Source organism: Takifugu flavidus, chromosome 10 (assembly GCF_003711565.1).
Source record: "Takifugu flavidus isolate HTHZ2018 chromosome 10, ASM371156v2, whole genome shotgun sequence".
Classification (NCBI taxonomy): Eukaryota; Metazoa; Chordata; class Actinopteri; order Tetraodontiformes; family Tetraodontidae; genus Takifugu; species Takifugu flavidus.
In genome coordinates, this window is record NC_079529.1 from 12,611,573 (window position 1) to 12,635,276 (window position 23,704).

At 47.3% G+C, this 23,704-nt stretch overlaps 4 protein-coding genes across 7 annotated transcripts in view; 2 read left to right on the forward strand and 2 right to left on the reverse strand.

The window, feature by feature from the left end:
• dyrk1b (dual-specificity tyrosine-(Y)-phosphorylation regulated kinase 1B) overlaps positions 1–5,256 on the forward strand; it is a 31,311-nt gene extending 26,055 nt beyond the window's left edge. For both annotated transcript variants that reach the window (XM_057044192.1, XM_057044191.1), the window contains exons 7-13: positions 68–204; positions 1,093–1,239; positions 1,518–1,658; positions 2,331–2,451; positions 2,627–2,809; positions 2,906–3,009; positions 3,650–5,256. In XM_057044192.1, coding sequence (XP_056900172.1) covers positions 68–204; positions 1,093–1,239; positions 1,518–1,658; positions 2,331–2,451; positions 2,627–2,809; positions 2,906–3,009; positions 3,650–4,165 — 1,349 coding nt within the window. In that variant the 3' untranslated portion in view covers positions 4,166–5,256. The remainder of the gene's footprint in view (positions 1–67; positions 205–1,092; positions 1,240–1,517; positions 1,659–2,330; positions 2,452–2,626; positions 2,810–2,905; positions 3,010–3,649) is intronic.
• Positions 5,257–7,563: 2,307 nt separating this feature from the next.
• LOC130532007 (dysbindin-A-like) lies at positions 7,564–11,862 on the reverse strand. Of its 2 annotated transcripts, none has more exons than XM_057044199.1 (10): positions 11,639–11,862; positions 11,026–11,079; positions 10,549–10,602; positions 9,526–9,586; positions 9,277–9,409; positions 8,752–8,884; positions 8,586–8,608; positions 8,319–8,465; positions 8,110–8,229; positions 7,564–7,981 (listed from the first exon to the last, which is right to left on the reverse strand). In XM_057044199.1, the coding sequence occupies exons 1-10, from the start codon at positions 11,692–11,694 to the stop codon at positions 7,803–7,805; spliced, it is 960 nt and encodes a 319-aa protein (XP_056900179.1). In that variant the 5' UTR covers positions 11,695–11,862; the 3' UTR covers positions 7,564–7,802. The 2 variants fall into 2 exon arrangements, with proteins under 2 accessions (XP_056900179.1, XP_056900178.1); XM_057044198.1 differs by having other exon boundaries at positions 7,564–7,987.
• Positions 11,863–14,610: 2,748 nt separating this feature from the next.
• LOC130533155 (vitelline membrane outer layer protein 1-like) lies at positions 14,611–16,066 on the forward strand. Of its 2 annotated transcripts, none has more exons than XM_057046350.1 (4): positions 14,611–14,839; positions 15,140–15,252; positions 15,536–15,870; positions 15,967–16,066. In XM_057046350.1, exons 1-3 carry the CDS (start codon positions 14,630–14,632, stop codon positions 15,861–15,863), a joined length of 651 nt encoding a protein of 216 aa, XP_056902330.1. In that variant the 5' UTR covers positions 14,611–14,629; the 3' UTR covers positions 15,864–15,870; positions 15,967–16,066. The 2 variants fall into 2 exon arrangements, with proteins under 2 accessions (XP_056902330.1, XP_056902331.1); XM_057046351.1 differs by having other exon boundaries at positions 15,536–15,842.
• Positions 16,067–18,562: 2,496 nt separating this feature from the next.
• LOC130532350 (raftlin-like) overlaps positions 18,563–23,704 on the reverse strand; it is a 57,022-nt gene continuing 51,880 nt past the window's right edge. The window contains exons 9-10 of the mRNA XM_057044965.1: positions 23,015–23,090; positions 18,563–22,624 (exon numbers count right to left, since the gene is read on the reverse strand). Of these exons, the coding sequence (XP_056900945.1) occupies positions 22,079–22,624; positions 23,015–23,090 (622 nt within the window). The 3' untranslated portion in view covers positions 18,563–22,078. The remainder of the gene's footprint in view (positions 22,625–23,014; positions 23,091–23,704) is intronic.

The window sequence follows — 23,704 nt, forward strand, 5'->3', positions numbered from 1 at the left end:
TGCTCGCAGCCACTTCAGCGCCACCACCTGGACACTTATGTAAACCCCAACACCTTTATATCCACAGCTTTATTATTCCTGGCCACTCCAGAGTTGTCAATCATCCACTGTGACCTAAAACCAGAGAATATCCTGCTGTGTAACCCCAAACGGTCTGCCATCAAGATTGTGGACTTTGGATCTTCCTGTCAGCTTGGACAGAGGGTGAGCAGTATGCACACGTGTCACCACATGACCCGTTCCTTCTTGTTGAACTTCTCCCCTTTAGGTTGGAGAACATACGGTAGGATAAATGCACCCAGGTTTGTAATGGAGATGATTTGGATGATTTTGAGCACAGCTGTGACGTCTTCAGTCTCACAAAGATGCTCAAAACGGATTGAGGGTGGCACCAGCTGCCATGGACGCTCTTGCTGGATATTCTCAACCTGTGTATTTAATCTCAGGACCAGAGTTTTTAATTGCTGGGGGGGGTCCACCTCCACACTGAGCCAGAAGACTCACAGATTTAAATACTGATCTTCCTGTGCCCGATGTCTGCCCCCTGGTTATAGCCCAGCTCTGTCATGAGCATCTGTGCACGGCCTTCAACCGAGTCTCCATGAACCCTGACCTCTGTCAGTGGGAAACTTAATGTCATTAGATCCTTCTGAGGTGGCTCAGTGAGTCTGTTCTATCAGCTCCTCCAGCAGGTCCTTCTGAGTCCTGCCCATGTGCAAACCCATCCTCGCCCTTTTGAGGCCTGGTGGGAGCTTCTGTGGTGGCAGCTAATTGCTGGATAAATAAATGGAACTGGTCCTTCTGTGGGTCTTTTATGAGCAGGACCTTCAGGGAGCGGTGACGTTCACCAGCTCTCAGATCTTCCAGACACTGGGATATGTGAAATTCCTCATTGTCAGGCCAGGAACATTTGTCATCATAGCAAATTATTTTTGTGATAGAATATTCCTTCTTACATTTAAACAGGAAATACGATTCATGACAATTTTAGAATGACCTTCATGCACAACCTTCTTGCTATAAATGAAATGAAGTGATGCAACTCGTCCTGTATCACCGGCGTCACCTCTTTATTCCCATCTTGTTTGCCAGATCTATCAGTACATCCAAAGCAGGTTTTACCGATCTCCTGAAGTTCTGTTGGGAATGCCATATGACCTGGCCATCGACATGTGGTCTCTGGGATGTATCCTGGTGGAGATGCACACGGGAGAGCCTCTCTTCAGTGGCTCTAATGAGGTACAGCTGATAAAAATGCCTTTTTAATGTTCTGGTGTAGAAAGAAAGCCAGCTATTCAAGATTCAAGAGTACTTTATTGATCCCTTTAGGGGGTGTCCATCAGGGAAATTAGCTACGTCAGTTTACCAAGGATCAGTCAGCTGTTGGTGTCTGACTTACATTCAGTTCAACAGATCAAGTCTTGGTGCACAAAAACAAGACAGACGAGTGCTCTGTTGAATCACTCTCATGTCTCACAAAAAACTCAAGTGTTGTTTATTTGTTTGTTGGTTTTCAGGTTGACCAAATGAATAAAATCGTGGAGGTTCTGGGTGTTCCGCCCAGCCACATGCTGGATGCAGCACCTAAAGCTAGGAAGTACTTTGACAAGTTGTCAGATGGTCTTTGGACTGTCAAGAAGAACAAGGACTCAAAGAAGGTATGTGATGGAGAAAACACACCAGAATCTGATGGTGTCTCCAGTTACGCATCGGTTAAGCCCCAGTAAAAGCCCAGTTAAGGCCCAGTCAGGCTCCAGTTAAGCCCCAGTTAATCACCAATTAAGCCCCAGTTAAGGCCCAGTCAGGCTCCAGTTAAGCCCCAGTTAAGGCCCAGTCAGGCTCCAGTTAAGCCCCAGTAAAGGCCCAGTGACGCCCCAGTTAAGGCCCAGTCAGGCTCCAGTTAAGCCCCAGTAAAGGCCCAGTGACGCCCCAGTTAAGGCCCAGTCAGGCTCCAGTTAAGGCCCAGTCAGGCTCCAGTTAAGCCCTAGTTAATCACCAGTTATGCCCCAGTTAAGGCCCAGTCAGGCACCAGTTAAGGCCCAGTTAATCACCAGTTAAGGCCCAGTTAAGGCCCAGTTAATCACCAGTTAAGGCCCAGTTAATCACCAGTGAAGGCCCAGTCAGGCTCCAGTTAAGGCCCAGTTAATCACCAGTTAAGGCCCAGTTAAGGCCCAGTTAATCACCAGTGAAGGCCCAGTCAGGCTCCAGTTAAGGCCCAGTTAATCACCAGTTAAGGCCCAGTCAGGCTCCAGTTAAGGCCCAGTTAAGGCCCAGTAAAGGCCCAGTCAGGCTCCAGTGTTTGATTGCTGCTGCCCTCTGCCTGTCTCCAGGAGTATAAACCTCCAGCAACACGGCGTCTTCATGAGATTTTGGGTGTTGAAACAGGGGGTCCAGGGGGGCGGCGGGCAGGGGAGCCAGGACACGCCCCCTGTGACTACCTGAAGTTTAAAGGTAAACCTGTATTTGCTGTTTTGTCTTACCTCAGACTGGGGGTTTATGGTGAATGATGATGAATAACACAAGTAGTTGGTGGTGAGTTGGCTGTGGCTGAGGGGATGGATGGCGTTCCTAGAAGCTGAACTCTAGAGGAAAAGAGACGTCCTCATCAAACTTTGTCCTCTTCCAGATCTGATCTTGCGCATGCTGGATTATGATCCAAAAAGCCGCATCACACCATTCTACGCACTGCAGCACAACTTCTTCAAGAAGACAACAGATGAAGGAACTAACACCAGTTCATCGACATCCACGTCCCCCGCCATGGACCACTCCCATTCAGCCTCCACTACCAGCTCTGTGTCTAGCTCTGGTACGTGCACTGAACCATCTGATGTCATTTTGAGCCTTCGTGTCAGGACTCTGCCATCAGTTGGGTGATGTCACTGTGGCGTTGTGTGATTGGCAGGTGGCTCCAGTGGTTCTTCCAACGACAACCGCAACTACCGCTACAGCAACCGCTACTACAACTCTGCTGTGACACACTCAGACTATGAGATGACGAGCCCTCAGGTAGACCCTCCTCCAGCAACGTCTACACCCAAACCGCCTGTCTGGGGTTTGGTCTTTAACAGTAAACAGGAAATGGTCAATGCTTCACAGTAAAAGGGAAGAGGTCTCCAGGCTCCTCTATCTTTAGACTTGAGACAAAGACTGAAGATGTGGACTCAAACCGTTGTCAGGACAACAAAGTCTCATGATGGATGATTATGGCTGTTGCCTGCAGGTGTTAAATCAAATGAAACATGATAAATTGTTCCTGACTCTGGTCCCCGAGGTCAGCGGCACAAACGAGCGTCACCCAGCAGGGGGCGCCACAAGCACAAATATGTGTTATTCTCTTTATAGCGCCACATTTATTTGAGGATGTTTGGCTCTTTGATGAGGTGAATTTTGTTACTCTACTTAAAAATAGACTTTTTTGACATCACATGTCCAGCTTCAAATCTTGGCGTTGAACCTTTGAACCAGGCAGCTAAATAACAATAACTCCACACTCAAAACGATTTAAAAAATGTGCGTTTCTGTCAGCGTGATCAACACGGAGGTCAGTGTACGAGTGACAACCGAGACGATAATAATGATAATTAAATAGTGATAATAAATGGACTCGCTTTGACTCCCTTTCTCTGTGTGGACTCTCCCCACTCAGGCTCCGTCTCAGCAGCAGATCAGAATATGGCCAGGCAGTGAGGGTGGAGGTGGGGGACAGGACCCATCATACACCCAGTTGCTCCTTCACAAGCCAGCTGCCTCCCAGCAACACCAGCGCCACTTCCTGGACCCACCCCACCACCCCCACCCAACCTACTCCCATCACGGAAATGGCGAGCGCGGCCTGCGCCAGGCTGGACAGACGGGCATCGGTGGAGGTGGGGGCCAGCAGGGATCCCCGCCAGAAATGAGTGACAGCATGGATGTGGGTGTGTCCCTGGGGCTGCACCACCTGGGGGCAGTGTCTTCCATGGAGGCCTCTCAGTTTGGTTCTGCCTCTCTGCCCCTCTCTCTGCCAATTGGATTATCAGCCTTCCGAACTCGTACAGCCCCCAACGCCCCAGGGCCAAAAGCCCCACCCCCTGACGACTACTACCCTGTCTCCAACAATAATAATGCTACTGCAGGGGGCAGAGGCAGGCCAGACTCAGAGGAGGGGGCAGCCAACTCTTGATAAAACCTGAAACACACCCTAAAGCCATACAGTTTTAACTACAAGTACTACGATTATACACACAGCCAGAGTTCAGAAAGAGGTGAACTTTGGGCTGAAGGAGGCAATTAGTACTTTACCAGAGGAGGAGGGAGAGGAAGGAGGAAGAGGATTCTGGGAAAATTCCTCTTTTACTTTGTTGTAGTTTGTTGCAACTGTAATTGGAAATGAACGATTGTGGTCATTTTGTTTTTATTAATATTATTGCTGTTTAAAATTCTTTGATTTTTTTTTTTTTTCTGTGTTTGAAAAAAATTGTGTGTTCTGCTCAGTTATTGTTCAAACCTGGAAAGAAGGACAATGAAGAGGGAAGAGAGGAGCCGCAGTTGTGTGGTGCTGTAGGTGGACGGGAGAGAGAAAGAGAGAGAGAGAGTTCTCCATTCATTTCTGGCTCCTAGTGGTAGTCTTAACACACACACACACACACACACACACACTGTCAGGTGGAATCTTTCTGTTGCTCTCGGAGTGTCTGTCCTCTTCCGTTGCTCTCCACCAGGCTGCAACAGAGTACGGCTGGGGGGGGAGGTCAGGACACGGATGCCCTCCCGGTGGTGGCAGGGATCGCTCCTCCTCCTTCCTGTTTACTTGCTCTCTTTTTTCCCTCCTCCTCCTGATGTTTCTCCTCCAGACGGTTCCTCCTCTCTGTGCTGCTAATCACCATGACAACTTGTCCGGATTGCTGCTAAAGATCCAACACAGATCAATAAAGAACTTAAAAAAAAAAAAAAGAAGTAGGAACAGAAATTAAAATAAAAACTTTTAACCCTTCTGCTGAAGAGAAAAGGATAAATTAAGAACCACTGCATCTCAATGTATTTATTACTATTTAACATGAAAAACAAACTGAAAGTAACCTTTTTTTCTGCTCTTCTTTGTTTGGTTGCCTTCTTTCTGCAGGTGAGCTCTCATTGGCTATTGTAACAGTGACAGTAACTGGTGACATGGGAATGCCACTGGTTGTGGGGCTGGGTGGAGGGGTTGGGGTAAAAATGAAGTTGAATATATAATGAGAATAAAGATTATACTTTTGCACACCAAAGTCAAACAAATATCACATCTCCACCTTTATTTGTCCCAGTCTCATCCACCATGTGTGATCTGACTGATGGGGTCCAGAGGGGTGGGGATTTAGACCACCTCCAGGACCCGGGTCACAGGTCAGAGATGCTGCTCGTTGGTCCAACTCCCAGATGAATGAACAGGTTCAGGAAATGATCGGAATTCACCAGCAGAGGGGGAAAACTGCTTTGGCTGGCCGGTGCTGGAGAATTACATGCTTTTGGGTTTTTTTTCAACCTTTTATAAATTAAATCAGTGTTCTAAAAGTCTGTTTCACATTTAAAACATGCAGATTTGTTATGGACTGCTCCAGTTTACTGGAAATGGTTCCTTCCTGCCTGAGTGTGTGTGAACTGTCCCGGGGACCACGGGGTTCTGCACGGCTCTGGAGGAGGATTTCCCTCTCATCAGCGACGCCAGAACCCTGAAAACATTTCAGCTGAATAACCAGATCAAACCGGCTGGTTCTCCAAAGCGGTCAGAGAACATCTCATCTGTCTTCAGATCACCACTGGTGGGTTCAGCTCTGGGCCAGGGCAGAACCTTCCTGTGGAGGAGCAGTGATCGGTTGATCTGGAGGTTGTCCAGCTGGAGATCTTCCTCATCTTCATCATGATGCTGCTCCACTGTGGTTCTGGTGGTCTTTGGGTGCTGTTCTGTGTTAGCTTGTATTACCTTTTTAAATCAAGGCCACATCCTTGGTTTCATCAGACCTAAACACATTTTCCTTCATGCTCCTGGGAGACTTCATGTCTGTTTGAGAATTTGTTCTTCACCAGAAAAGGCTTCTGTGTTGCCCCCCCCACCACCTCACAGCCCAAACCTATGAAGAACCCTGGAGGTTCTTGTCACATGTAGCCCACCTCCAGGACCTTCCAGCAGCTCCTTTAATGTTGCTGTCGGCCTCCTGGAAGCCTCCCTGACCCATTTTCTCCTGGTCTCCTCATGGGTTTTGGAGGGACGTCCAGTTCTCGGTCGTGTCCCTGTGGAGCCACATGTCCTCCTGTCTTCACTGAGGTCCATGGTCTATCTGAAGCCTTGGAAACTCTTTTCTTCTCTTCTCCTGACTGATCCCTCCAACAGTGAGACCCCTCTGATGCTCTGGAAGCTCTCTGTGGACCGTGGCTTTGCTGTCTCATCTAACTAAGGACAAGTCAGGAAGATCCTCCTGGAAGAGCTCAACCCAGGAATGATGGACGGACCACTGCTGAGCAGGAGTCTGATGGTCTGGACACACCAACCTCCCACTATCACATCAGAAGAACATGTCATTCCAACAGCTTTGTGGACCTGTCCTGTTATACAGAGATGAACTTGACTGTCCCTCCCTGGTGGACTGGAATTGTCCAGCAATAGCAGACAGTCATATTTAGGTTGGTAAATTTAATTTTTCTCTCTAAATGGCTCATAAATTTTGGAATTCCCACTTTGAAAGTTTCTGTAAAAAGTTCAGCTGACAATGGTGAAACAATGTGTCCGGTCTGACGTCTACATGAACAAGTAAAAACCTCACAGCTTCCCCTCAATCAGTTGCCATGGTAACTGGGCTTTCTTTCTGCTCCCCTAAAGATCCAGGATTCAGTTCTGCTGGTAGAAACCAAATGTAATTTGTCCTTTCCATGGCTCACCAACTTCCAGCAGGTCAAAGGTCATCACCTCACTGGCCCAGAAACTCCGAAAAGATCTGGGTGACGCTGTCGACCAATGTTGGGCAACATGATTGTGTGTTTTTCCTTTAAGTTTCCTTTGTTAGCTGAGACCAGCAGGGCTGGATCCCTTCTCTCGTTATCAGAGCAGCTGCAGGGACGCTGACCTCACACAGGCAGGTCAGGAACCTTTAAGAACCTCTACCGGAGCTGTGGAGCCACCCTGCAGGGATCCCACCACGGGGACTAATGTGGGACCGTAACCAACATGGAAGATGGCATTGTTGTTGGTAATAACAGGATACCTTCAAGCATCATTTCCCATGATGCACTGGGCTCTGCTCATCATGTCCCTGTCCCAACCTTCTGACCTGGCAGGAGGAGCTCATGGGGTCCTGCTGAGGCATCGACTTTGATATCCTGATAAACATCTTCCTCAGGAATGTCTGGGTTCTTCTATGGGAATCTCAGCGCAGGGAGCTAAAAAAAATGAATGGCTTTGGTCTGATGACAACATAAAACATGAACGAACATCAGCGTGAGGAGCTGTTTTGAATGGTAGTTTTAGAGAATAGATTCATGGATTTGGTTTCTAAAGATCATTTAAATAAAGATGCATATCCGTAGATGAGCAATAATGCAGAGATCCTGTTCAGTATATTGATTTTATTTCATTACGACAGGAAAATGGGACAGGATAAATGTGTCGGCATCATTATTCAGCATTTACATCATCAGCACGTTTCTGTCTAATAAATAAGGATCCCAGTGATTAGTTTTAGGGTTTTAACAGTGTTCGTTTAAAGCATCCAAACAGAAGAACATCTGGCAGATGAGAGCAGTTAAAGGTCTCTTTGTTGGGGTGTGTTGGGAACGCCGGATTCCCAAACCTACCCCACCCCCCCCTGTGTTCCAATCAGAGATGAGTCTGGCTGAACGTCGTCCTCATCCGACTGGACCAGAGGCTCGTCGCTCTCCTCTCGCTGCTTCCTCCTCCTCCCCGCTCCATCCTGACGGAGAAGGAAAGCGTCGGAGCTTCCCGAAGATTCCGAAAGGGTGGCATCAACATCTGGAGCTGTCAGAGAGAACAAAAGTCACTTTACCCACAATCCTTTGTGCTGATCAAAACGGGTCGGCTCACTGGGCTACACAAGCTGCTGGGCTGGACTTCTGGAGTCCAGACCAGCAGAGACCAACCTGACTGTGAGGATCCGACGCCCACATCAGGTGAGTTCAGGAAGTCGTCCAGAGCCTCCTGGTCCGTCACGTCCGTCACCGTCATCTGATCCAGAACGTTAATGTTGGACTCTGCAGGCTCTGCGAACACACAGGCCCATCAGAGCGGTTCTGCTCACCCTCCGTCTGCCCAGAGTGGCACCATCAGCAGGTTCTGGGCTGGGACACACCTCTGTGCTGCAGGTACCCGGTGGACAGGTAATTCTTCACGTCTTGCTTAAAGGCTTCTTCATAGATCTTCTGTTGTTCTCGGAGTTTCTGATGAACGGCCTGCTCCAGCTCTGCTGTCCACTGAGCGTACTGAGACTTCAGCTCCGCTACGCAACCGCGACACAACAAGCAGAGCAGTTAAAGAGCAGCTGGAGCTGCGCAACAGCATGAACGGGAGTCTCACGCATCACCTGCAGGCGGACAGACGGACAGACGGAGACACTAACCTTCCAGCACCTCCACTTCCTTCCTATGAGGAGACAAAATCAGACAATTAGTGTCTAACATCACACTGACGGTTCTGACGCTCACGCTCTGGATCTTTACAACAATCCTGCTGCGTGTGTGTGTGTGTGTGTGTGAACATGAAAAGTGAAAGCGAGTCGGTGGAACCTCTTCTTCTTCTGGTAGACCTCCAGCGTGTTGATGTGATGCTGTTTGGAGCTCAGCTCCTCACACTGACAGCAAAGAGTCTCCAGGTAGACCAACCTGCTCTCAATCTCCTCAAAGTCCCCCTCCAGATGTGCTGAACACACACACAGACACACACAAGTCAGGACTATAACTACACACCTGTGCAGACGTCTTCAAGACTTCATAGAGAGAGATTTAGACAGGTTTTGAATTTCTGTCCTGAACATTTAATCGTTTCTGTCTTCTTACCTTTTCTACTATCACGTGAGTGAAGATCTGAACGAGTCTTCACCAGGAGCCAGACATTAACACCAATATAGATTTAAGAGCTGACATTCTGTCTATTCAAGGAGAAGAGCTGCAGAAATACATCTGCTTTGTTTTTATTTATGGAGCCACCAGATACTCAAGCAAATGAGCCTGGAGGGGGTTTAGGACCTTCAACAATGTTGGCCCTATATGAGGCCTGGTGACCTCAGCTCCACCGGGGAGCAGACGTCCTACCTATGTTAGCAGTGATGGCGTCTAGGTCACTGATGAAGGCTGGTAAGCCCTGCAGTTGTTCCTGGAGGTTTGTCAGAGCCGATCTTCTTCTCTCCACGTGTGCCGACAGCATAACCACGTCTCCATCTACAGTCTGACACACACCAGCGAGAGGACACACCTCTGAGGAGGGAACTGCACTTTTGATCCACAGTCACGGTTTACCAAGACCACCTCAAGGTCCTCCTTTAGAGGAGAGCCTGCTCCTACCTCTGCAGTCTCAGCACAGTCCTTCGTTCTTTTATGGAGTGGAACCCAGCTCTCCTCATACCTGCAGAAACACGAGCAGAACCTTGTGGTTTAGGTTTGTGGTGGTATCCAGATAAAGGTTAACAGGTGGGTGACAAACACACCCTATGGAATTTAAAACCACCACAGCATTTTCATTAAACAAGACATTATAATTAAAAATAATGGATTATTGCCTCAAACCGCTCGCAGCAGGACAACAGAAGTGAAGCAGTGGGATGAGTTAGTCTAATATTGGAGTCGCCCAGATTATGTGGAGATGGAGATTTGAATATGAGTGAATCTGAGTCAGACCGCGCATGTGCTCCTGCTGCACCACCTCCACGCTGCCGCACAAAACCGTCCCGAGAGAGCCGGTCACAGCAAGCGCCACCTGACTCCAGGTGTTTATTATGTGATGTAAAGGGTCGCATTAACCGGCTGGAAAGACTCGTGTCGCCACCTAGTGTTGAGCAGGAGGAGGACATCTTCCCATCAGTTGTTCAGTTTTCCCTATTGCCTGTAAACTGGGACAGGACCAAAATGGCAAAGCCGAATTTTGAGCACAGCTGCATTAAACTGTGAATTTAAACCTACTCAGAGATTGAAATGTCATGATGATAAGATAATAGATAAGGATAGAGAAATGATCTGGGGTATGTTTTACAAAAAGGCTCTTGTAAACAGTCAATCCCAAGTCCAGATGTGTGGAGTCACAGAAGTGCACACTCGTGGTTTCATGCCCTTCTCCAAGAAAGTGATTTTGTTTTTAATTTAAAAACTGAATAAACTAAATAAGTCATTCAAATGAGTGAGGTGAGACTGCTGAGACAGCGCCCCCCTCTGGAGAGTCCCGCTTACACACCAGGAGGAGTGTTTGAGGGTTCTTGTGAGGGTCAGTTTGAACACCTGTGTCACCACATGTTCCTGGTGTGTGTGTGTGTGTGTGTGTGTGTGTGTGTGGTGTGTGTGTGTGTGTGTGTGTGTGTGTGCGTGTGTGTTGACCTGCTGAGGATGTCCAGCCCAGCGTTGTAATGAAGAGGATGGCTCTGGTCAAACCTGCGTGACAAGAAACATTTCACGTCTTTCATTTTTGGAATCATTCCTGATTTATGACTTGATGCCACACTTGTAATTCAGCTCAATCCAGTGACAGAGAAGGAAGGTTGTCAGTTCCATTCCACCCCCCTGCAGACAAAACTAAACATTAAACTAGCACCTGACGCCAGTGGATTAATGGTTAATCAGCCAGCAGAGCCTGATGGCGAGTTCAGCTGAAGAGGGTTTAAGACCCAGCTGCACTAAGAACTGTGGGGACTTTATTTCCCAGAGGAACAGACGCAGAATAGTGTTGCGTTTCCTGAGGAGGCGACCATCAGACGGGATCCTCCCACACGTTACCAATCACCCTCCACCCAATACTGGACCACTGCTTTCCTGCTGACAGACATCTGCACATGAAGATGGGGACGAAATCATTACCTGGCTTGCCACTTGGTCTTGGTGTCTCTTGATTTGTCACCCAGGGTCTTAAAGCTGAAGAGAATAAAGCAAAGACTGAGTAAATATTCACGAATATAAGTGGTCGTAGGCTGCTACAGATGGAGCATCCAGGCCAGAGGAAGATGTGAATGCAAACAGAGGAGCTACAATGATAGGCCAATAGATAGAGCACCTATTTAAAGGTTATTGTTCACTCTTGACCAGAACATAACTTTGAATCTATGCAAATGAAAATGCTGCTTCTTCTCATGTCAAACTGATTATAAGCTGCCAAAGGCCAATAAATAAAGCTCTGAACATCCCACTAAAATCTGCAACGTCTTTAGTTTCATTTTCGATGCGTTTGTTTCTAAAAACATGTAAAAAGGCTGAAAAGTTAGTTCGTGTAAACAGAAGTAATCACATGACTCTCCTGTGAGAGCAGTTAGCGAGCAGTGAACGCATCACGCGTCAACATTCCAAGATGACATATTTCACATTGATTCTCTAAACTTTGGGTCATAAAACGAGCCAAGTTGACAGAAAAGTTCTGTTTCAAGTCTTGAGTCCTGCACCGTTAGCCAAGAAGCTGTAAACGAGCCTGCAGACCCACCTTGTTGTGAAATCATGCTGCACCATATGAAGCCGTTCTCGGAAGTTTTCGAACATAATTCCAGAGGATTTCCAGCTGAGCTTTATGATCAACTTTTACTGCTTTTACTTACTAATTAAGTCTGAATGAGTAAAAACATTTATAATAAGCTCTTCTTATTCCTCCTCTTCCTCCTCCCACTCTTCTTCTTCTTTCTCCGCCCCTCCTCTCTTATTCTTCTTCTTCTTCTTTGGTGGGTTCAGTGACGCTTTGGCGCATTAACCCAACCAAGCGGTAGGGCGGCAGAATGCATGCTTGCTCTTCTTTAGTTTTATTCATATTAGGAATATTCCGCTTTCAATTCACTCATTCATTCAATAAATGCTTTACGTCTTACCGCAGAAATCGGATTTATTGATTTATTCTGATATTTTCTACAGTCTGTCCAATGATTTTTAAACAGGTCATTAAAGGGATGCTGTTTTGGGTTGCTTTTAGTTCACAATCCAACCCTCCAGCTTTTAAATTGACAAATAACGACTCCGTAGATTAATACTTTTTAGAGCTTTCAGGCTGAGATATGAGGACATTTAGAGTACCATGCAAAACTTCTGTTGATGTGAACTGTTCAGCAGGTGGAAGGTTAGATGAGCTCCACAAAGTTAAACATGCAGTGATCCTTTTAAGCAACATTTGTGAAGTGACTGTCAGAGCAGCAAGGAATGAGGACGTCCTGGGGAAAAAGGAATGAGAACCTCAGGAGATCTGAGACCTTCACTAGCATATGAGAGTCATGGCTTTCAAGGGTCGGTCATAGTTTCAAAGCTTTATTAATACTCAGACTGGGTTCCTCTGAGTAGCTGTGTGGAACTCTGAAAATGAAAATGGTTCATGCCCACAAACTGGAGAAGTTAGCAAAGTGTTTTGAGGTCCCCATTAACTCAGTTCACAATGAAATGGCACTTAACAGGAACAGTAGAGGTAAAGATCAGGTCTGGAAGACCAAACATGTCAGAGAGAACAAATCAGAACCTTGTTGGACAGCAGAAGACCTTCAGCCCCCTGAGATGGAATTCACAGTTGAACACAAACATTAGCTCCATGGAAGAGTCATCAGTAGAAAACGTCTCCTGCATGCTGACAACAGAATTCATCAATAGATGTTTGGGAAAGAACATCTGGATGAGTCTGATGGACAAGTCCTGTGGAACCATGAGGTTCTAATAGAACTCTTGGGGCAGTGAGAAAAGGTCAGTTAATAAACGGCACAACATTTAGAGAAAAGAACATCTGTCGGGCTGTTAATAATGGGGTGGATCCATGGGGTTTCGGAGTTGCCTTGCAGCCAGCGGGAACATCTCACAGGTAGAAGGAAGACTGGATTAAATGAAATTCCAACACATTCTGGTAGAAGATATCAGCACAGCTTTATAAGAGAGTGGCTTCTACTAATGGTTGATGGTCCTAAACCCACCCCAAACACAACCTTGGACCACCTGAAGAAGCCCCAGCTGAAGGGTTCACTGTGGTCCTCACAGTCTCCTGAGCTGAACATCTTTGGAAATCTGCAGACAGACCTCAGAAGAGCAGTGATGGCTCAATTTTGGCAGAAGTGTCTATATTGAGGAATAATGGAGGGAAATCCCTCCAACAAGCACTGAACGACCGCTGGCTGCTACAAAAGCCGTGGTCATGGCCACAGGGGGCGCTGTTGGGCAGAAACTCGGCAGATGTGTGTCACCTGTAACGTTTTATCTTTTGGAGATCATTTCATCTTTCATTTGCTGAAGTGTTCACAGTAACAAAACGCTGCCCCGGGATGCTCAAACCTTTGCAGACCCCATATGCACATATAGAAAAGCATTAGATCTCAGGAGGATGAAACTTTTAAAGTTTGCTGTGGGGGCAGAGAAATGACACTGTGGGAAGATGACATCTGGCTCCTGGCAATGACCTTTGACTTCAGAGAACCCAGCAGATCTTTTTTTTCCCATTTAAAAATGCCATAAGTTGCTGTGCCAAACTCACCCTGGAGCTTTCTTTAACACCTTTGATCAAGAATACATGTTGTTGCTGTATCGATATCTGTGTGGATTTCTATTTTGTTCATCATAAAATTTATATAGTGGATAAAAACACCACTACAGAGGATTCAGCCCCCTCAAATGTTCCTTGGGATGATACTTAAATGGTCCATTTCTATAGTAACCATTCCTTAATCACCAAAATAACACAGAATAGTTCATGAAGCACTGGTCCACATCAGATTTGAATCATCAGCATTTGTGACCTTTTCTAAAACATTTAAAAATGTGCGACTGGACTTTGGAAAATATGGATTTATCTTTGTCACATCAACTGCACAAAATACACAGAAAGCAAATGAAATGTTGTCAATGGCAGATACCAAAATCAAGAAATTTAGTATTTATTTCTAAAACAATAAGTCACACATTGGTCATTAACAAAGCAGCATGCGTCATCTGTTACGGCTGTCATGTGTTACATTCTCAGACGCGCTGATTCACTTCTGCCTGAAACCAGAGGTTACGTAACAGAGAACCAGTAGCTTAACCAGTAGCTTAACCAGTAGCTGGCCCAGTAGCTGGCCCAGTAGCTGTAACAGTAGCTGAAACCCAACGCTGGGCGGATGTGTGAGGTGTTATTATGAGAACGTTAACTGTCTGCATCATCACAGATGACCATACATCAGGTGATTAACGCTTATTGTGACGTCCTGATCTGTCTGACGTTCTTATCTTCAAAAGTGGCACCGCTGTTTAACACTGGGCTGCAGTTTAAAGAGATCAAGACATCACATCTGCAAATCCCCACAAACAGAAGCTAATTATTGTTATTAGGTTTGACTCTTTCCCCCTCTTATCCAGATCCAGATGCAGCTGTTCGTTCCCACCCCACAACGAGTCTGTGAATGATCCACCTGATGACAACGGGTCCACCGAGGAGGCTATAAGAGCTCTGAGGCGGGCGTCCGGCCTCACTGCTACCAAGATGGCACGTGTGCTCGCTGCTGTGGCCTTGCTGGCTCTGCTCTCCGTTGGCTTGTGCGAGGAGAAGATGTTTCTGCAGCGTGCTGGCACAGCCTTCAACAGCAGATCCTACAAATCCATCCTCAGCGTCACCAATGGAGAGAAGTTTGGAGACTGGACATGGCCCGAGATGTGTCCTGAAAACTTCTACGCAGTTGGCTTCAGTCTCAGGGTAAACGCACACACGGGAGTTCAAGGAAAAGTAACATGAACACAAACGATGATCTTACAGCTGTGGTTTTGACTGTAGGGGCACCTCTAAACCAGCCAGCAGCTGCTTCATCAGTGTGATGAACGTCCAGCTTTCACTCATTTTAGGCTGAAAATTCAAATGAAGGAAGTCGTTTATGTGTAATTACTCTGCAGCTCCGCGTTCCAGTTCAAAGGGTTTGAAACCACAGTCATTTGAAGGTTCACCTGAGAGGAAGAGACCTGGTTTGAGCAGATTTTGAAGCCGTGTTTGTGTCCTCAGGTGGAGTCCAACCAGTTTGGCATGGACGATACCGCCCTGAACGGCATCCGCCTCATTTGTGCCCAAGACGGAGACAGAAGCTTCCTGTACTACATTGAATCTCACACTGGCTAGTGAGTGAAGCGCCGCGCTGGCTTCCTGGTGCCATTTAGAGACAGTCGATTCACCTGTGGACTTGTTAGTCATTCAAAATGAAAGAGAAACATGCTAATTAGGCTGGTGATGAACACAGACCGGGCTGACCGCTCTCACAGGGAGGATAGAGTGGAAGGAAAGCCCTCTCAGCACTATCCTGCAGTACAGGAACAGCTAAAACCTGCAGCGTTTGAGTAAATCCGTGTTTGACAGCAGAAGCTTTGCCTCCACTTTGTCTGACTCTCATCTCCGTCTTGGCAGCTTTGGTGAGTGGTCCCACACCATGTACTGCCCCTCCGGCTACCTCACCTCCTTCCAGATCCGCGTGGAGCCCCATCAGGGTCTGTTCGGCGACGACACGGCGGTCAACAACATCAAGTTCCGCTGCAGCAGCAACCCGATGCTGGAGGGACCCGGCATGTCCTGGGGGGAGTACGGCCAGTGGAGCCAGGAATGCCAGGACGGGGGGATCTGTGGTATTGAGAGCAAGATGGAGGCGTACCAGTACGGCCTTGACGACAGCACCCTCAACGACGTCCGCTTCCACTGCTGCTCCGTGCCACAGAAGGTGGGAGGGACGGCTGATTAGGAAGATGGTAACAGATCTATTCCAGTGGGGCGGTGCCAGAACCACCCACTAGTGTCCTGGACGTGTGTCTAAATGGCTAACTGGTGTTTTCCCTCCTTGGCAGTGAGCAGCGGTTGAATGTCAGAGAGGTGAGCAGCGTGATCCAGGCTACGACAATCAGCCGTAACCAAGAAAAAGAACCAATAAAAAAAGGAAACTCCAAAGAGTGTTGTGACTTTAACACCCCTGATGTCATCTGGTGGGGAAATCACCCCGATACGGGGACGCGTCTCACACTGGGGCGCTTTGGTCTCATAACTGGGACCAGGGTTCAGGTCATATACATCAGACCACTTCAGAGGAAATACACAGCGGTCCCCATCGTGGTTCCACATGTCAACCTTATTGGAGCGTCAGCCAGACCATAATCTGATGGAGAAGTGACAGAAATGTTGGTTTCCTGCTTGACTGCAAAGCTAAATTCAGCATTATTGAAGCACTTTAAAAACCTTCAGCCTAATATTCATTTATCAGAATCACTTTATGGTCGTTAACACACGTGTTCATCGTTAACGACCAGAGAGGACGCGGACAGGACTTCATGATCGGGGACAGAAACCATCTGCATCAGCCCCACTATGAAGGGGATCAGGGCTATTTTCCCAGAATGCACTCTGCTCCACGCCTCTTCGCTGAGACCCAAGTTTTCCCTCCTCTTGTCACGTGCACAACCGTTTGGACGTGTTTGCTCTCAGACGTCCTCTCGGCCAGCTCATGTCCACCCTGTCTAATGAACCACCGAGCTCACAGGAAAGTCCCATCGTGCATGTGCACGTGGAAATGATGCTGACGTGCACTTTTACCCATAATCCCCGCTGGAACAGAAGTAATTAACAATTAGAAAATAAAGAGGAGTAGGATAATTAATTTACAGTCTAGAGACTGACAAAGGTTGATAACACTGATTTACTGTTGTTAATTAACCAACAAGCACGTGTGTGCATGTGTGTGTGCGTGTGTTCACGTGTGTATGCTTGTCTGCCTTTTTCCTTCCTCTGCCTCGCTGTCCTCCACCTTCTTGTCCACATCTTTACATCCGTCCTTATGCCACCTCTCCTCCACCTGATCCCTGCTCTCATTATATGTCATCTGTAAACGTCCTAGTCCAAAGACACTCGTGTCCCCCCAATCTCAGCCGTCCATCACCATAGTAACGAGAAGCGGCTCAGGGCTGATCTCTGATGCGGTCCTACCTTGAACTCCTCCGTCACACCTCACCACTGTCCCACAGCTGTGGTGAATGTCCTGGACCCCCCCGGTAGGAGCTCACTTCCTGCCGTGAGATTTCTCAGATCTACAGAATCAGCTGCTCTCTCTGACCTTCTCTGCACGTCTCTGTCCACCAACAGTGTCAGTGCAACAGCTGCTTCTGCTCTTAGACTGTCTGACTTCTCTTTTCCATCTCTTTCTATTTATTCACCACAGTTCTGCACCAGCACTCTTCTCCTTTGTTCCTCAGTCATTGTCTCACCTTCTATCATCTCACTGAACAACTTAGTCCGGACCTTAACATCTGTCCCCCAGACACCTGCACGGGTATGTCAACAGGACCGACTGTCTTCCCACTCTTCATCCTCCTCACTTTTCTATTATTATACTTTGCTTCTCCTCAAGTGGCCACTAGATGGCAGAGCTGCACCAGAACCGGATCTCAAACCGTGTCCAGGAAACCGGAAAAAAACGGCAGGACAGTAATTTCATTGGACACAACAAAACCCAGCGTGTCCACAACAGACCAAGGACAAAAAGATCAAACCTTCCCTTTCCTAAATGTTATGCATTCTCTTCCGTAACTTCATGTCCTCTCTAACTATTTCCACATGTCCAGTCTCAGCTGTCTGGCAGCTTTATCCTCAGTGTCATCACTGTCCCTCCTCTGGACTATCTCAGTCTGGCCTCTCTGGATTCACATCTGGGACATCTAACATGGGCTGTCCCTCCGATGGTCCCCTTGCTGGTCCTCCTCATCCTATCAAAGCCACCCCCACCCCCCACCCCCCACTAGCATTGCTCTGTCTTACCCAGGACGTGACACTGGACGTGAACCTGTCCTGTAGGCTGAGTGTTTGGTACAGCTTTGTGGTTCCTCCTGTGCCCTCAGAAACATTAACCTCTACTACAGAGAGACAAATTAATTTAATGCTTGTGGTTTTGACCCCCCTCCCCATTGATCTCATGCTCTCTCGGGCTCATCGTAAATCACGCTGTGCTGCTCCTGTCCATAAGTAGCATTAACTCGACTGCTGTGAGATACAAAAGCAGATTCAAAGGAGGAAGCTCACACCACCTCAGTGATGGTTTATAAATCCTCTTCCTCAATTTAATGAAATGCTGTCTTGTCCTTCAGGAAGTGGCTGAGGGTCCTGGTGGACGGGCCTTGCGGAGTCCGTCCATGTCACCCCGCTAGCGCTGCTTGAGACTTGAGACCACGAGCGTCCATGTTGCTTGTCATATTTCCTATTTCTGAAATAGTGAGGTTGGACGTCCAAGAGACAGCCGTCCCCTGCATCCATAACTGCTTCAGACATGGACGTCTGTCCTCTCAGGACAAAATCTTTAGCTAAATGACTTCCTCTCAAAGCTCCCAGCTTGAGAAATGGCAGCTGTTTCTTGAACAGGTTTCCTTTTCCACTCGGACATAAAAGACACAAGGGCGTGTACACGTTAAATATAAATCATTTTTATTATATACAAATTGTACAGATATCATGAACAACAGAAATGTTGACGCCTTCCTTCCTCAACAAGTTCACACGTGGTCAAAGCTCCTCGGTGCCGGAGATGGCAGCCGAGAAGATTAAAAAAAATCACACCAGAAGACTAAAAAATATTTTAGAAAACTCAAGAGTACATTTTACAGAGGCTGTGAGCGAAAGACAGGGAAGTAACAATGCTGACATCGTATTGTATCTTGTGGCATTCCTATTTTGCCCATTTCACATCATATTAGCACACAGCAAATGAACCATTACATATTACTTATTCAATTCATCTTTACAATAAAAACAATTGCACAAGTGCCACTACTGAGGCTCAGAAGAAACCATTATGCTGATATAAGACAGGAAAAAGGATATTACCCCATTTTTTAATAGAAATACTGTAGGTCCACGCTGGTAAATGTTGTATTTAAGTCAATCGTGGATCAAAATGGTCCCTTCTTTTGGACGGCAGCGTCCAGCAGAGGGCCTTTTAGTTCCTGCCTCGCCTTTCCCTCCTCACGTGCAGATGTTTTTTGACCACAAGAAGGCAGATTTTTCCCAGGAAATGTGCACGTACAGGATACCAGAGATGTCAGGCAAAGGTGGGGCCCCGGGGGCCACGGCCTCATCTCTACACAGACGTAGAGATTATTAATGAATGCTTGTGGGGATCAACCAGGAATGATCCTTCTGTTTTCACCAGATTCCAGTCGGATTGGGTTTTAAAGTGTCGGAGAAAAATCAAACAAATCCCTAAAAAAAAAAGTGGTTTTAAAAATGATAAACAACAGAGATGACTGCGAGAATAAAGCGACGGATTACATCTGGAAAAGGATTCAAGCAAATAAAGTGACTTTTCCCTGCAGCTTCCATGCAGGACACGCGTGCTTAGAGAGCTGAAAGCTGCAGCTGGGAGGACAAACAAAGCAAAGAAAATATAGGAAAAACCATCCATAAGACGACGTCTTTAATATAGTGGTTATTTGTCATGTGCTTGTGCAAATGTGTGAGTACATCTGTGGTGATACATATGAATGTTGACCATGTCTGCCTTGAGAGAGGAGGGCTAAACTAAGGAGCGTTCCTCCTGGCGTTCCTTTTAAAACAGCGATATTCCTTCAGAGGTAGCTCGAAGCAACAGCCAGAAACACAGTTCATCAAGCTTTTGCAAAAACAGCAGCGCAAACACAAAGAAACCATCAAATCCACCTCATTCGACACGACCACCACCACAACAACGACAGTTAGAATAAAATCATAAAAATACCTTCGTATGAATAAACACCTGTTTTTACCCGCTCAGTGTGGGCGGCAGGAATAAAAGGCTTGAAAACACCGACAGCAAGACTGTCCTGATCCACTAACATAGAACATTAACACAGGCTCAGCTCTAGAAGCAGACCGTGGGCCGGTTACAGCAACAGTAAGGCTAAGCTGGTCCGTTTTATAGTCTACACTGAAGGAAAACACTGCTCATTTTACATTTCATACATCTCAGTGCTGTTTGGGTCCCCACTGATGTTCTACATCTTCTACCCTCACAAACCCAAACCAAGCCAAACAAAAGAGTCAAAATCTCCAAATCCCCTTAAGTTACAGTCTCGGCAACGTCGGCCAGCACTTGTGAGCACCCAGCTTTATTCTCCGGACTCACCTGCAACCGTAGAAAACGTGGCGTTTAGACGGGACTAAAAGGTGTGACATCATGGTGAATGTCAGGGTTAATGGGCCGCCAGGCTGAGCTGCTAGCTGTCAATACCTCCCCAATACGGGAGCTCCATTACGAATGCTTCCTGACAGATACCCCACTGACAAAATCCATTAGAGAGCTAACGGCGAGGTCACACCCCTCCAACACCTCCCAACACCCCCCACCCCCCCACCCCTTGGGCTAAAATGAAAAGCTCTTAGAAAACACATTTGCTCATTAGCAGAAATGACATCAGGCCTCCAAGAAATGAAAAGCAAAACACAGAGGACGTATGAATGAGAACAGTGGTCCGCAAACATTCCTTAATGCCACGTGTTGGACGTGCTTCGGTACCGCAGTTCTCGTCTCTGTAAACGACCACAAAGCTTTGTTTTGTGCACGCGGGCGCTTGTTGGTGGCCATCGACTCGACAGGTAATTAAAAATGCTACTTTGTGCAGAAATAAATCCCGTTTCTGTGTTGCGAGATAAGCGGGTGCGTATGAACGCCGAGTTCTACACCGAGCTGCAGACATTCAGCTGAATTTCACTTTCTTATCAGACTAGTCTTTGAGTCTAGAACATTCTGTATGCAAGGTGGGCTCAGCCCACCACGCCACAGAGTGATTATCAGCTCACTTTGAAGCACTTGACGGCTTAGAGCTCAGCGTAAACAATTATCTCCTCACTCTGCTTTGGATTGCCTGTCGCAACAAATGCCTTTGCCATCACCTCTAGCTCTCAGAACGCACCAGAAGGAACACGGGTCACGGTCGGAGTCCAAAGCTGCTTCCACCTGCTGGGGATCCGCTCAGACTTTTCCTTAATCTGCTCGCTAGAAGCAGGCAGACAGATTCCATTAATATTTCATTATTGAACGTTAAATGTCTGTGTGTTTGAGGGAGAAGGTGAGCGTGATTCTCCTATCGCTCACAGCGGGCCTCTGAAGCATGTCGGAACCAGGGTGCTTCTGGTTCTGGATGGTTTCTGAGATTTGGGCTCTAGGGGAGACAGGAAGTGTCAGTTGTTTCCATTCACAAATGTTTTTTTCTGCGGGGTCATAAAACTGTCGGTTTGGTCGCGATGGCGAACAGGATGGTTGTTTTCAGATCAGGGGTTCTGAGACGGTTCTGAGACGGTTCTGACCACTCTGCTCACATGAGGGTGACTCTCTGCCTCTTTAAGGCACAGAAGAACAGCATCATTGTTTGGGCAGCTTCTTAAGATCAGTAGTTTGCAGAGGCTGCGTTTTCTGGACTCATTAGCTAAATCATTAACATGCTAACAACAGGCAGGGGGGTCTCAGGAGCTCCTGTCTTCTGTCCAATAAGGTTCCCTCCCCAGTCCTCTGTCCTAATTGTCTGTTAGTGTGGTTTTTTTTCCACCGGGTCAAGAAATGTCCAATTTAAACTCCTCCTATTAAATTTCAGAACCATTTCTCTCAAAGTTCTACGTCTCGTCTCGTCCATCCAAGCTAAACAGGTCAGACTTTGCAACTAACGCCTGTTCCGTATCCATTTATGGGCCGTGCTGGGCTGCACCAGGTCTCCCGTTGGTTCTATACATTCAGTATGTGTGGTTGTTCCACAGCAGAGCGGATGTCTGCTGGTCCGTGGAACTGCCAGGTCTGCATCAAGCTGCAGAGCGATGAGAGATAAAAGATAAAAGGTTTAGGATCCTGCTGCTGTGGGGATTTAAAGCCCCATTAATTTAGATAAGGGAAAAGCCAGTTCTCATGATGGAAGGGAAGGGGGGGGGGGCTTAGAGGTTGGGTGGGGGGCAAACCTAGACCGATTCCTGCGGCTCTTCTTCTGGATTTTGACCAGAAGATTCGATCTCCTTGGAAAAGACCTCCACACCTGCCGGCTCACCCTGGACCAGGTCGCCCCCCTCCTCGTCTCCGTCCATCTTCATCACACCATCATCTTCTGCCTCCCTCTGGTCCTCCTTTTCTTTGGTCTTGCTCTGCGCTTCCATGGTCACGCTGATGTCGATCTCCTCAGCGGTTCCTAACGGCTCTGGCGAAGCTTCTCCATCAGGCGCCGTCTCTTCTTCTTCTCCCCCTTTTTTCAGGACAGTTTCTGCTGCGTCTTCCTCACCTCCCGCCTCTGACTGGAGGTCTAGCTCACCCATAGACCCCTCACACCGGAGGTCTTGTTCGCTCCCCTTCGCTGCGTTTGCTTGTCTGTTCTCTACCTTTATGACCTTTTCTCTGTCAGAGGTTGTGGTATCCTCCTCATTATTCTCCTTTTTGGTTTTCTTCTTCTTGTTCTTTGTGGTCTCGTTGCTGCAGTTCTTGTTGGACTTGCTTCTGGGCTTAAAGATCAATTTCTAAAATAAAAAAAACAACAAAGCCAACAGGTTTACATTAGTATGCAGTGGGACATGAAGCCGTACACACAGACTTAATTATGCATGGCCTGCAGTGGAGCTAATGCTGCACTGGGATTTCTGGCTAATTTAAATGATTCTTACTCCTGCTGAGAAGGAAATTGGGGACATTATAAGAAAAAAATATGAGTGGCCCTTAGGCTCACCAGACAAAGACAAAGAAAGCAGAATCTGTGCAATCTGTCCTCAATTACTTGAATGATTTCTGCAGACTTTGGATTCTCCCGATGCCTCTAAACTGGGGGACTGGCGGGGAGTGCTGGTCCTGAGTGCTTGTATACAGGCTAGAGAGCAGCACTGGTTTTCCACGAAAGAAAAATGGAAAGGTACCTTTGATTCCCGCCTCTTCCGGTCCAGGATGGGTCTCTGCAGGAAAACGATCTGCTTGGTGGACAAACTTCCATCACTTCAGCAGAAAAAAGATAAGAAAAACAGAGTGATGGTTCAAATGTCACTTCCCCAAGCAAACATTCTCATTCAAAGTCTTCAACGGGTAATGAGTTACACAATTAGACGCTCGTTACGAAAGGAGGAGATTTCAGGATGGATGTTGGTGGAGCTGCCCCCTGAATAATCGAATAATCACCAAGAATTGCTCTTTTCAGACACTAATATCTGTCCAGGTCCAATCTTTCTATTCCTGTGAGGAAGCAAATATTGCTTCCTGTATTCTCATCCATCCCTGTTCTGACACGTGACCTGGCAAGAACACGCAGAATCATCAGAGCAGCTTCGGTCCTGAGTGGACTTCATGTGCTCCAGCCTCTGGTCCTACATGGGCTCCTCTTCCTCATCCCTGGACCGGCCCAGCTGTGACCATCACTTGGAGCTGCTCCCTCAGCTCTCCTGGTATGAGGGGTGGTGGATGAAGAGCACACGTGTTCTCACATGCTGCCGTTTGACACCAGCTCAATAAAGTGCAGACAAAAGAGAGCTGATGACACCAACCCTAACGGGGACGTGCAGGAGGTCTGTGGATACTGTGGAGGAAGGAGGGTCGGCAGCAAAGCTCCATCCTCT

Excerpts from the sequence above, each read along its gene's own strand:
- LOC130532007 (XM_057044198.1), bottom strand. The coding sequence starts at position 11,694 with ATGTTCGAAAACTTCCGAGAACGGCTTCATATGGTGCAGCATGATTTC. Across the intron at positions 9,587-10,548 it reads GGGCTGGACATCCTCAGCAG|GTATGAGGAGAGCTGGGTTC; the intron begins GTCAACACACAC and ends GTGTTTCTGCAG. Across the intron at positions 8,609-8,751 it reads GTCTACCAGAAGAAGAAGAG|GAAGGAAGTGGAGGTGCTGG; the intron begins GTTCCACCGACT and ends GTCTCCTCATAG.
- LOC130533155 (XM_057046350.1), top strand. The coding sequence starts at position 14,630 with ATGGCACGTGTGCTCGCTGCTGTGGCCTTGCTGGCTCTGCTCTCCGTT. Across the intron at positions 14,840-15,139 it reads CAGTTGGCTTCAGTCTCAGG|GTGGAGTCCAACCAGTTTGG; the intron begins GTAAACGCACAC and ends TTGTGTCCTCAG. Across the intron at positions 15,253-15,535 it reads ATTGAATCTCACACTGGCTA|CTTTGGTGAGTGGTCCCACA; the intron begins GTGAGTGAAGCG and ends CCGTCTTGGCAG.